The following is a 12,672-nucleotide window of genomic DNA, read 5'->3' as shown; positions in this document are numbered from 1 at the left end:
GGCCTTCCCAGCTGCCTCGACCTGCTCAATGCGGCCGCAGCACCTATGGGGACCCCTCCCACTTTTGCTCCCTGGGCTGAGCAGCCATGCACAGAGCAGGGCCCGCGGCCAGCCACTGTCCCACAGCCTCCCCAAACTCCGGCCACAGACGGGGGGAAGGAGGCAGTGCTGTGAGAGGGAGCCATGTGGGGTAGGAAGCACTCCGTGCAGAGGCATTATCTGGAGGTGGGGATGCAGGGGGAAGAGAGAGAAAGACAGATCGCCCTTATAGCCCCTTCCTCTAAGCCTGTTCCTCCCAACCCAAGCCACCGGCTCTCAGTGACTAGCTACCCCCTCACAGAGACTCTGCACCCTCCCCCCGCCATTTCCTTCTTAAGTCTTGCAGGGTGGAGGATACCAACTGCTCCCGCAGGGAGGGATGTTGTGGAGAGCGTAGGTGGTGCGTTGCCAGCACAACCTGTTACTGCTGCAGGGGTCACTGCCCAGAACAGAGTGAACTTTCCTGCCATTGGCTGGTAACACGTATCCGTATGACAAGCGAATCATATCTAAATAATATTTCAGTCCCTGGGTTTATTGAAATAGTCCTGTAGGATCTCTCGGATAATGGCAGAGAAAACTTATGGCCCTTACAATGTGGTGGGGTGAGTCTCCTGCACTCGCTTCTGGTTTAGCAAAACGGCCTCATTACCTAATATTTCTAACCACTGTCCTTTGTGTCTCTTTAATCACTTGGCTAATTGTTTAGAAAACAAACAGAGCCTCTCTAGCAGCCAGAGAAAACTAGCTGTAAAAGATATTTGATCTTTGGTGCTTCACTAGCTTTCTAGAACCTCCCTCCAAATCTCCGTGAAGTTAACACTGCTGTTAAGGAAACTGTTAGGTGTAGAACTGAAAACAAAAGTTGTTTACGGAACACAATTACACAGCCAATGCTAACCTAATCCAGAAGTTTAAGATTGTGTGATTAGAGAGTTAGAAACCCTACTTCTAATGGACACGAGCAGGTGAGAAAGGCTCAGAGTGTTATCTGTAAACATCGTTAAAAGTCAATCTCATTGGGCACCCGCAAAGAGCCAACTTCCGTGGATGAAGATCAAAATTCACAGAAGGGCAAAGTCAGCAAAATGCTGCTTGAGAACTTACTAGAGTTTGATGTAGGAATATTTTTGTGTCTTAATGTTGACATTGTGTGTTTTAATGGTTTGAAAGCCGGGACGTTGTGATTCTCGACACTTGTTGTCATTAAAGAGTTATGGCCTCCCGTCCCCCAACACTATACAACTGAAACATTTGAAATTGATTAAAAAAAAATTAAAAACTGAAAAGTATCACTGAGAGAGCAATATTTTGCCAGTCCTAGAGAAGCACCTTCAAGCTCCTGGCCAATAATTCCTGCCTCCCAGGGACAGGGATATTAACCACCCTCATTCATGCAATAAATTCTCCCTTTCTTATTGGCAACTTAGGGTATTGCTAAGGCATCGGCCACCACAGCAGCCAGGGGCTAACATCTAGGGCCCCCCAACATGAATATTAATGAGCCAATCTCAGTAATATTAATAATTAGTCATAGCTATACACATGCCAACTAATTAAATGAACAGACAGGCTTATGAATACAGGCAGTCCCCGGGTTACGTACAAGATAGGGACTGTAGGTTTGTTCTTAAGTTGAATCTGTATGTAAGTCGGAACTGGCATCCAGATTCAGCCGCTGCTGAAACTGACCGCCAGTTCTGACTTACATACAGATTCAACTTAAGAACCCCAAGTCAGCTGCAGCTGAAACTGATCAGCCGCTGATTCCAGGAAGCCCGGGGCAGAGCAACTGTGCCTCGGGCTTCCTGTAGTCAGCGCTGGTCAGTTTCAGCAACAGCTGACTTGGGGACGCCTGGGGCAGAGCAGCTGGGGACCGTCTCCAGCAGACCAGGGGCACCGCGAGCAAACCCGCAGCCGTGGCGGGGTCCCACGCTTCTGAGGCTTTGCTCTGGCAAAGCCTCAGAAGGGGGGGAACACGCCGCTGCTGCAGCTTTGCTCGCGGTGCCCCTGGTCTGCTGGAGACGGTCCCCAGCAGCGTAGGGACACCGGGAGCAGCTTTTCTCGCCCCGGAGTTCGAGGTGGCTGACTGCTGCCTGTGAGCTCCGGGGCAAGAAAGCCCCGTTTGTAAGTGTGGATCCGACGTAAGTCGGATCCGCGTAAGTCGGGGACTGCCTGTATCATAGAATCATAGGACTGGAAGGGACCTTGAGAGGTCATCTAGTCCAGTCCCCTGCAACAATGACAGGAGGACTAAGTATAATCTAGACCAGTGGTGGGCAAACTGCAGCACACAGGCCGTAGGCAGCCCCTCAGGGTAATCTCATTGTGGGACGTGAGACATTTTGTTGACCTTGACCGTCCAGAGATCCCACTCTCCCCTCAGCTCTCAGTGGGCTCTCTCTCCCTGGCCCATGGGAGCTGTGGGAAGCGGCATCTGCAGGCAAAGAGGCAGCACAAACATGTTGGCTGCTGCTTCCCACAGCTCCCATTGGCTGGGACTAAGGATGTTAAGTATTGGGTAATATACTAATCAAATAGTGGATGCATTTTTGGAAGTCCCCAGCTGATCCCAGGCTCCTCCCGGCGCTGCTGCTTTGAAATGCTGCAAGGAGCCTGATGCTGGGCTCCCCGTGGCATTTCAAAGCGGCAGCACCGCATGGAGTACCCAGCTGATCCCAGGCTCCGCACAGCGCTTCCGCTTTGAAAAGCTGTGTGAGCCTGGGATCAGCTGGGGACTCCCCACCTGACCCTGGGCTCTGTGCAGTGCATTTCAAAGCGGCAGCACTGCTTGGAGCCCGGGATCAGCTGTCCGCAGCTGATCCCAGGTTCCAAGTGGCATTTCAAAGCGGCAGCTCCGCACAGAGCTTGGGGTCAGCTGGGGAGTCCCCAGCTGATCCCGGGATCCACGTGGCGCTGCCGCTTTGAAATGCCACGAGGAGCCTGACGCCGGGCTCCCTGCAGCATTCAAAGTGGCAGCGCTGCACGGAACAGCTGATTCCGGGCTGCGTGCCGCACTGCCGCTTTGAAGTACCCCCATCTTCTCCCCTTCTTTTGCTGCCTCTATCAGATAAAAGCAGCAAGGGGAAGGAAGTGACTAGTCGACTATCCTGCAACTAGATAACTGTAGCCACTAGGAACTGGGGAGAGGGGAGGTGCCTGAAGATGGTCAATATCAGCAAAATGTCTCATGGCCTGCAATCAGATTACACTGATGGGCTGCATGTAACCCGCAGGCTGCCTACCACAGACCTAGACTATCCCTGCAAAGCGTTTACGTAACTTGCTGTTAAAAATCTCCAATAATGGAGATTCCACAACCTCCCTAAGCAATGTATTACACCCTGCTAGGAAGTTTTTCCTAATGTCCAACCTAAACCTCCCTTGCTGCAGTTTAAACCCATTGCTTCTTGTTCTATCCTCAGAGGCTAGGAAGAACAATTTTTCTCCCTCCTCATGACCCCCTTTTAGGTACCTGAAAACCGCTATCATGTCCCTTCTCAATCTTCTCTTTTCCAAACTAAACAAGCCCAATTCTTTCAGTCTTCCTTCACAGGTCACGTTCTCTAGACCTTTAATCATTCTTGTTGCTCTTCTCTGGACCTTCTCCATTTTCTCCACATCTTTCTTGAAATGTGGTGCCCAGAACTGGACACAATGCTCCAACTGAGGCCTAATCAGCGCAGAGTAGAGCGGAAGAATGACTTCTCGTGTCTTGCTCACGACACACCTGCTAATGTATCCTAGAATCATGTTGGCTTTTTTTGCAACAGCATCACACTGTTGACTCATATTTAACTTATGGTCCATTATAACCTCTAGATCCTTTTCTGCAGTACTCCTTCCTAGACAGTCGCTTCCCATTCCGTATGTGGAACACTTTGCATTTGTCTTTATTAAACTTCATCTTGTTTACCTCAGACCATTTCTGCAATTTGTCCAGATCATTTTGAATTATGACCCTGTCCTCCAAAGCAGTTACAACCCCTCCCAGCTTGGTATCATCTGCAAACTCAATAAGCATACTCTCTATGCCGATATCTAAATCTTTGATGAACAGAACTGGTCCCAAAAGAGACACCTGCGGAACCCCATTTGTTATATATACCTTTCCTGCAGGATTGGGAACCGTTAATAACTACGCTCTGAGAATGGTTATCCAGACAGTTATGCACCCACTTTATAGTAGCCCCAACTAAGTTGTATTTGCCTAGTTTATTGACAAGAAGATCATGTGATACCGTATCAAATGCCTTACTAAAGTCTAGGCATACCATGTCTACCGCCTCTCCCCTATCCACAAGACTTGTTATCCTATCAAAGAAAGCTATCAGATTGGTTTGACATGATTTGGTCTTTACAATTCCATGCTGGCTGGTCCCTATCACTTTATCTTCCAAGTATTTGCAGATGATTTCCTTAATTACTTGCCCCATTATCTTTCCTGGCACAGAAGTTAAATTGATTGGTCTGTAGTTTCCTGGGCTGTTTTTATTTCTCTTTTTATAGATGGGCACTATATTTACCCTTTTCAAATCTTCTGGAATCTCTCCTGTCTTCCATGATTTTCCAAAAATGATAGCTAAAAGCTCAGATACCTCCTCTATCAGCTCCTTGAGTATTATAGGATGCATTTCATCAGGCCCTGGTGACTTGCAGACATCTAACTTTTCTAAGTGATTTTTAACTTGTTCTTTTTTTATTTTATCTTCTAAACCTACCCCCTTCCCACTAGCATTCACTATGTTAGGCGTTCCTTCAGACTTCTTGGTGAAGACCAAAACAAAGAAGTCATTAAACATCTCTGCCATTTCCAAATTTCCTGTTACTGTTTCTTCCTCCTCACTGAGCAATGGGCCTATCCTGTCCTTGGTCTGCCTCTTGCTTCTAATATATTTATAGAATGTCTTCTTGTTTCCCTTTACACCTGTAGCTAGTCTGAGCTCGTTTTGTGCCTTTGCCTTTCTAATCTTGCCCCTGCATTCCTGTATTGTTTGCCTATTCCTTTGTAATTTGTCCTAGTTTCCATTTTTTATGAGACTCCTTGGCTACGTCTAGACTGGCCCCTTCTTCGGAAGAGGCATGCTAATTTCTAACTTTGGAATAGGGAAATCCGCGGGGGATTCAAATATCCCCCGCGGGATTTAAATAAACATTGCCTACTTTCAAGTAGGAATAAGAGATCCTCCGGAAAAGGGCTTTATTCCAGAGGATCGCGCCAGTCTGGACGCTCTTTTCCGGCTTTTTCCCAAGCCGGAAAAAAAGCGGCGGCCATGTTTATTTAAATCCCGCGGGGGATATTTAAATCCCCCGCGGATTTCCCTATTCCAAAGTTAGAAATTAGCATGGCTATTTCGAAGAAGGGGCCAGTCTAGACGTAGCCCTTTTTTATTTTTAGATCATTCAAAATCTCCTGGTTAAGCCAAGCTGTCTTTTGCCATATTTTCTATCTTTCCTACACAGAGGAATAGCTTGTTTTTGGACCCTGAATAATGTCCCTTTGCAAAACTGCTGACTCTCTTCAGTTGTTTTTCCCCTCGGTCTTACCTCCCATGGGACCTTACCTACCAGCTTTCTGAGTTTACCAAAATCTGCCTTCCTGAAATCCATTGTCTCTAATTTGCTGTTCTCCTTTCTACCACACCTTAGAATCATGAACTCTATGATTTCATGATCACTTTCACCCAGGCTGCCTTCCACTTTCAAATTCTTAACCAGTTCCTCCCTATTTGTTAAAATCAAATCTAGAACAGCTTCCCCCCTAACTAAGTGGGAAAGTAACACAGCGGGGCATAGACTAGTTCTTGGTCTGCACTGAAGACAACTTTTTATTTCAGAAGGTTGAAAATAAACAACTCCTCCTCCCTTTTTTCCCCATCTGTCCTTCCTGAGTAAGGTGTACCTTTCTATACCAATATTCTAATCACGTGTATTAGCCCACCAAGTCTCTGTGATGCCAACAATGTCATAGTTGTATTTATTTATTAGCACTTCCAGTTCTTCCTGCTTATTACCCATACTTCTTGCATTTGTATATAAGCATCTAAGCTACTGATTTGATCTTGCTTCCCAGTTCAGCCTTATTCCTCCATTCTCTCTGCTACTATAGCCCACACTCCCTCCCATTTCTGACCCATCTCCAAAGTCCCCATGTTCTTCACTTACCCGTGGGCTTTGGTCACCTGTCCCGTCAAACCTAGTTTAAGAGAGAGGTGCCTCCTTCTGCTGTCGGCTTAGTTCCGGTGCGGCCGGCAGGCAAGATCAGCCACTTCGGCTGCCGCTGCTGAAGCCAACTGCTATACAGGAGTTCAGGGGGCCAGCGCTGCCACGAACAGCCAGCTTCAGCTCCAGCAGTTGCCGTGGCCTGGCAGCCCGTGGTTTGTAGCCCAACACCGGTCCACAGTCCGGCAGATGGGAACTGCTGCAGTAGGGGACGGAGTAGCAAACTGCGCTGGGAGTGCAGATCCCAGCACTGTAGCCTGGTTTACACCAGCACTTTACAGAGCTATAACTTGCTATGCTTGGGTGTGATTTTTCACACCCTGCACCAGAAAGTTGCAGTTGAGTAATGGGCCAGGTCAGATTTAGCCTGAAATGTGGCATCCAGAACTGGACACAATAATCCAGTTGACGCCTAATCAGGGCAGAGTGGAGCGGAAGAATCACTTCTCCTATCTTGCTTACAACACTCTTGTCAACACTCCCACTTTCTTTGCACCAGGATCATGCTGTTGACTCACGTCTTACTTGTGACCCCCTATGACCCTGGACCTGGTTTCGCAGTGCTTGTGCCTGAGAGGTGGGGGGTGGGATGTAGGGTGTAGGGTGTGTGTGAGGGGGATGTAGGGAGGGATGTGTGAGGGGGTGTAGGTATGGGGTGGGATGGGATCTGTCTGTGGGGTGTGAGGGTGCAGTGTGGGGGGGTGTATAGGGGTGCAGTGGGACATGGGGGAGCACAGGGGTAGGATGTGTGTGACGGGGTGTTCAAGTGGGGTGGGATGTGTGCGGGGGTGTGTAGTGGTGGGATGTGGGATGTGTGAGGGGATTGTAGGGGTGGGATGTGTGTGGGTGTGTAGGAGTGGGGTGGGATGTGTGGGGCTGTGGTTGGATGTGTGGGGCTGTGGTTGGATGTGTGGGGGGGGTTGTAGGAGTGAGGTGGGATGTGGGGGGTGAGGGACCAAGGGGAATGTGTGTGAGGGGGGTGTAGGAATGGGATGTGTGGGTGGGATGTGGGGGGGTGGAGCCGGGGGGGATGTGTGTGAGGGGGGTGTAGGGCTGAGGTGGGATGTGTGGGTGGGAGGGTTGTAGGGGGATGTGGGGGGGATGTGTGGGTGGGAGGGTTGTAGGGGGATGTGGGGGGGATGTGTGGGTGGGAGGGTTGTGGGGGGGGATGTGGGGCCGGGGGGGTGTGGGGGAGGGGGGGACCGAGGGGGGATATGTGTGAGGGGGGTGTGGGTGGGAGGGTTGTAGGGGGGATGTGGGGCCGGGGGGGATGTGTGTGAGGGGGGTGTAGGGCTGGGGTGGGATGTATGGGTGGGAGGGTTGTAGGGGGGTGTGGGGGAGGGGTGTGGGACCGAGGGGGGGATATGTGTGGGGGGGTGGGACTGGGGGGGATGTGTGGGTGGGAGGGTTGTAGGGGGGTGTGGGGGAGGGGTGTGGGACCGAGGGGGGGATATGTGTGGGGGGGTGGGACTGGGGGGGGATGTGTGGGTGGGAGGGTTGTAGGGGGATGTGGGGCCGGGGGGGGGTGTGGGGGAGGGGGGACCGAGGGGGGATATGTGCGAGGGGGGTGTGGGTGGGAGGGTTGTAGGGGGATGTGGGGGGATGCAGGAGGTGGGGGGGATGTCCCCCCCCAGCGGGTCACTCTCGGCCCGCACTGAATCGCATCGCTCCTGGGCGCGCCCGGCAGAGGGCAGCGAGCAGCCCTGCTCATCGATATTCATGAGACTCATGAATATTCACCGCGCGCTTTCCAGCTGCGATCCCGTCCTGCTTACTATGCATGGCCACGCCCCCTCGTCGCTCTCCCCAGACCCCTCACCTGGCCGCGGCTGCGCGGAGCCGCTCTCGGTCTCTCCCCGGAGTCTCGCCGCAGCGGCCGCCTCGCTCCCAGCCCGAGCGACAGCGAATGACGGCCCCGCCGGGTCAGCGGCGAGCCACGAGGGGGGAGGAGCCGCGGCGTGACGGATGGGCCGCTGCGCCAGTAGGAGGGCGGCTCGCGGTAGGGTCCCCGGCATCAGGTGACAAGGAGCCCGCGGTGTGCGGGCGGGCCTGAGGCGTGACGTCAGGGATGGGCGGGGCTCTACTGCAGGCCTTCACACAAGATGGCCGTTCTGGGCCACGCCCCCTCCTCGGAATTGCCGGCCGCCGCAGTTAGCTGGGGGTGCCTGGTCCACTCCCCCTCCCCCCGAGTAATGGGCAGCGCCCACGGCCCTCTGCCAGGCCACCCGTGTGTCATATCCCTGCACTGCCAGGCCAGCATGTGTGTCATATCCCCCGTACTGCCAGGCCAGCATGTGTGTCATATCCCCTGTACTGCCAGGCCACCCATGTGTCATATCCCCCGTACTGCCAGGCCAGCATGTGTGTCATATCCACTGTACTGCCAGGCCAGCATGTGTGTCATATCCACTGTACTGCCGGGCCACCCGTGTGTCATAGGCCCTGTACTGCTAGGGCACCCGTGTGTCATATCCCTATACTGCCGGACCACCCGTGTGTCATAGTCCCTGTACTGCCAGGTCACCCATGTGTCATATCCCCTGTACTGCCAGGCCAGCATGTGTGTCATATCCCTGTACTGCCGGGCCACCCGTGTGTCATAGGCCCTGTACTGCTAGGGCACCCGTGTGTCATATCCCTATACTGCCGGACCACCCGTATGTCATAGTCCCTGTACTGCCGGGTCGTCTGTGTGTCATAGGCCCTGCACTGCTGGGCCACCCGTGTGTCATAGTCCCTGTACTGCCAGGCCACCCGTGTGTCATATCCCTGCACTGCCGGGCCAGCATATGTGTCATAGTCCCTCTACTGCCGGGCCACCCGTGTGTCGTAGGCCCTGTTCTGCCAGGCCAGCATGTGTGTCATATCCCTATACTGCCAAGCCGCCCGTGTGTCATAGGCCCTGTACTGCCAGGCCACCCATGTGTCATATCCCTGTACTGCCAAGCCAGCATGTGTGTCATATCCCCTCTACTGCCAGGCCGCCCGTGTGTCATAGGCCCTGTACTGCCAGGCCACCCATGTGTCATAGGCTCTGTACTGCCAGGCCACCATGTTTGTCATAGTCCTTGTACTGCGGGGTCACCCGTGCGTCATAGTCCCTGTACTGCCAGGCCAGCATGTGTGTCATAGGCCCTGCAGTGCCGGGCCACCTGTGTGTCATATCCCTGCACTGCTGGGCCAGCAAGTGTGTCATAGTCCCTGTACTGTCGGGCCACCCGTGTGTCATAGTCCCTGTACTGCCAGGCCAGCATGTGTGTCATAGGCCCTGCAGTGCCGGGCCACCCGTGTGTTATAATCCCTGTACTGCCGGGCCAGCATGTGTGTCACAGTCCCTCTACTGCCAGGCCACCCGTGTGTCATAGTCCCTCTACTGCCAGGCCACCCGTGTGTTGTAGGCCCGGTACTGCCAGGCCAGCATGTTTGTCATATCCCTATACTGCCGGGCCGCCCGTGTGTCATGGCCCCTGTACTGCCAGGCCACCCATGTATCATATCCCTGTACTGCCAGGCCAGCATGTGTGTCATAGGCCCTGCAGTGCCGGGCCACCTGTGTGTCATATCCCTGCACTTCCGGGCCAGCATGTGTGTCATAGTCCCTGTACTGCTGGGCCACCCGTGTGTCATAGTCACTGTACTGCCAGGCCAGCATGTGTGTCAAAGGCCCTGCAGTGCCAGGCCACCCGTGTGTCATAGTCCCTGTACTGCCGGGCCAGCATGTGTGTCATAGGCCCTGCAGTGCCGGGCCACCCCTGTGTCATATCCCTGTACTGACAGGCCAGCCTGTGTGTCATACTCCCTGAACTGCCAGGCCAGCATGTGTGTCATAGGCCCAGCACTGCCGGGCCACCCATGTATCATAGTCCCTGTACTGCCAGGCCACCCGTGTGTCATATCCCTGCACTGCCGGGCCAGCATGTGTGTCATAGGCCTGTACTGCCTGGCCACCCGTGTGTTACAGTCTCTGTACTGCCAGGCCAGCATGTGTGTCATAGTCCCTGTACTGCCAGGCCACCCGTGTTTCATAGGCCCTGTACTGCCAGGCCAGCATGTGTGTCATATCCCCTGTACTGTCAGGCCGCCCGTGTGTCATAGGCCTTGTACTGCCGGGCCACCCATGTGTCATATCCCTGTACTGCCAGGCCAGCATGTGTGTCATATCCCCTGTGCTGCCAAGCCACCCGTGTGTCATATCATAAGAACATAAGAACGGCTGTACTGGGTCAAACCAAAGGTCCTTCTATCCCAGTATCCTGTCTGCCGACAGCGGCCAACACCAGGTGCCCCAGAGAGGGTGGACCGAAGACACAATCAAGCGATTTGTCTTCTGCCATCTCTCTCCAGCCTCTGACAAACAGAGGACAAGGACACCATTTTATCCCCTGGCTAATAGCCTTTTATGGACCTAACCTCCATGAAATTATCTTGCTTCTCTTTAAACTCTATTATAGTCCTAGCCTTCACAGCCTCCTCTGGCAAGGAGTTCCACAGGTTGACCACACGCTGTGTAAAGAAGAACTTTCTTTTATTAGTTTTAAACCTGCTACCCATTAATTTCATTTGGTGTCCTCTAGTTCTTCTATTTAGGGAACTAATAAATAACTTTTCTTTATCGGCCCTCTCCACACCACTCATGATTTTATAGACCTCTATCATATTCCCCCTCAGTCTCCTCTTTTCTAAACTGAAAAGTCCCAGTCGCTTTAACCTCTCCTCATATGGGACCCGTTCCAAACCCCTAATCATTTTAGTTGCCCTTTTCTGAACCCTTTCTAAGGCCAAAATATCTTTTTTGAGGTGAGGAGACCACATCTGTACACAGTATTCAAGACGTGGGCGTACCGTAGTTTGATACAGGGGCAGTAAAATATTCTGGGTCTTATTTTCAATCCCTTTCCTAATAATTCCGAGCATCCTATTTGCCTTTTTGACCGCCGCTGCACTCTTTGTGGAAGTTTTCAGAGAACTGTCCACGATAACTCCAAGATCTCTTTCCTGATTTGTTGTAGCCAAATTTGCCCCCATCATACTGTACGTATAGTTGGGGTTATTTTTCCCGATGTGCATTACTTTACACTTATCCACATTAAATTTCATTTGCCATTTTGTTGCCCAATCACTCAGTTTGGCGAGATCTTCTTGGAGTCCCTCACAGTCTGCTTCTGTCTTGACTATTCTAAACAGTTTGGTATCATCCGCAAACTTTACTACCTCACTGCTTACCCCTTTCTCCAGATCATTTATGAATAAGTTGAAAAGGATTGGTCCCAGGACTGACCCTTGGGGGACACCACTAGTTACCCCTCTCCAATCTGAAAATTTACCATTTATTCCTACCCTTTGTTTCCTGCCTTTTAACCAGTTCGCAATCCAAGAAAGGACCTTCCCTCTTATCCCATGGCCATGTAATTTACACAAGAGCCTTTGGTGAGGGACCTTGTCAAAGGCTTTCTGAAAATCCAAGTATACTATATCTACTGGATCCCCCTTGTCTGCATGCTTGTTAACCCCTTCAAAGAACTCTAATAGATTAGTAAGACAGGATTTCCCTTTACAGAAACCATGTTGACTTTTGTCCAACAAATTATGTTCTTCTACATGCTTCACAATTTTATTCTTTACTATTGTTTCGACTAATTTGCCCGGTACTAAAGTTAGACTTACCGGTCTGTAATTGCCAGGATCGCCTCTAGAGCCCTTTTTAAATATTGGTGTCACGTTGGCTACCTTCCAGTCATTAGGTACGGAAGCCGATTTAAAGGATAGGTTACAAACCACAGATAATAGCTCAGCATGTGTACTGTACTGCCGGGCCAGCATGTGTGTCATAGTCCTTGTACTGCGGGGCCACCCATGCGTCATATCCCTGTACTGTTAGGCCAGCATGTGTTTCATAGTCCCTGCACTGCCAGGCCAGCATGTGTGTCATAGGCCCTGCACTGCCGGGCCACCCGTGTGTCATAGTCCCTGTACTGCCAGGCCAGCATGTGTGTCATAGGCCCTGCAGTGCCAGGCCACTCGTGTGTCATATCCCTGCACTGCTGGGCCAGCATGTATGTCATAGTCCCTGTACTGCCGGGCCAGCATGTGTGTCATAGGCCCTGCAGTGCCGGGCCACCCGTGTGTCATATCCCTGTTCTGCCAGGCCAGCCTGTGTGTCATAGGCCCTGCACTGCCGGGCCACCCGTGTGTCATAGTACTACAGGGGCCAGTCCTATGTATCATAGGCCCTGTAGTGCTGGAGCCAATCTGTGTATCATATCCCCTGTACAGTGGAGCCAGCCTGTGTGTCATAAGCCCTGAATAAAATACACGGATAATAGACTTCAGCAAGAAAGGTGTAAAAATATAATGATGCATTAAAGAAAATTGGTTAGAGCTGATGGGAAATCAAAAGTGAAAAATGAGGAT

The 12,672-nt window shown here is 51.8% G+C and overlaps 1 protein-coding gene across 2 annotated transcripts in view; it reads right to left on the bottom strand.

Annotated features, from left to right (window-relative positions):
• Window positions 1-8,307, bottom strand: part of MEAK7 (MTOR associated protein MEAK7) — a 31,267-nt gene extending 22,960 nt beyond the window's left edge. The window contains exon 1 of one of the 2 annotated variants that reach the window (XM_075939983.1): window positions 8,081-8,307. In XM_075939983.1, coding sequence (XP_075796098.1) covers window positions 8,081-8,276 — 196 coding nt within the window. In that variant the 5' untranslated portion in view covers window positions 8,277-8,307. Of the gene's footprint in view, window positions 1-6,204; window positions 6,770-8,080 lie in introns of those variants that run through there. The other variant, XM_025190583.2, reaches the window with a different exon arrangement.
• Window positions 8,308-12,672: the final 4,365 nt, after the last annotated feature.

This window comes from Pelodiscus sinensis, chromosome 12, assembly GCF_049634645.1.
Source record: "Pelodiscus sinensis isolate JC-2024 chromosome 12, ASM4963464v1, whole genome shotgun sequence".
NCBI classification, from domain to species: domain Eukaryota; kingdom Metazoa; phylum Chordata; order Testudines; family Trionychidae; genus Pelodiscus; species Pelodiscus sinensis.
Note: the sequence above shows the minus strand (reverse complement) of the source record. Positions and strands in the feature narration are given on the sequence as shown.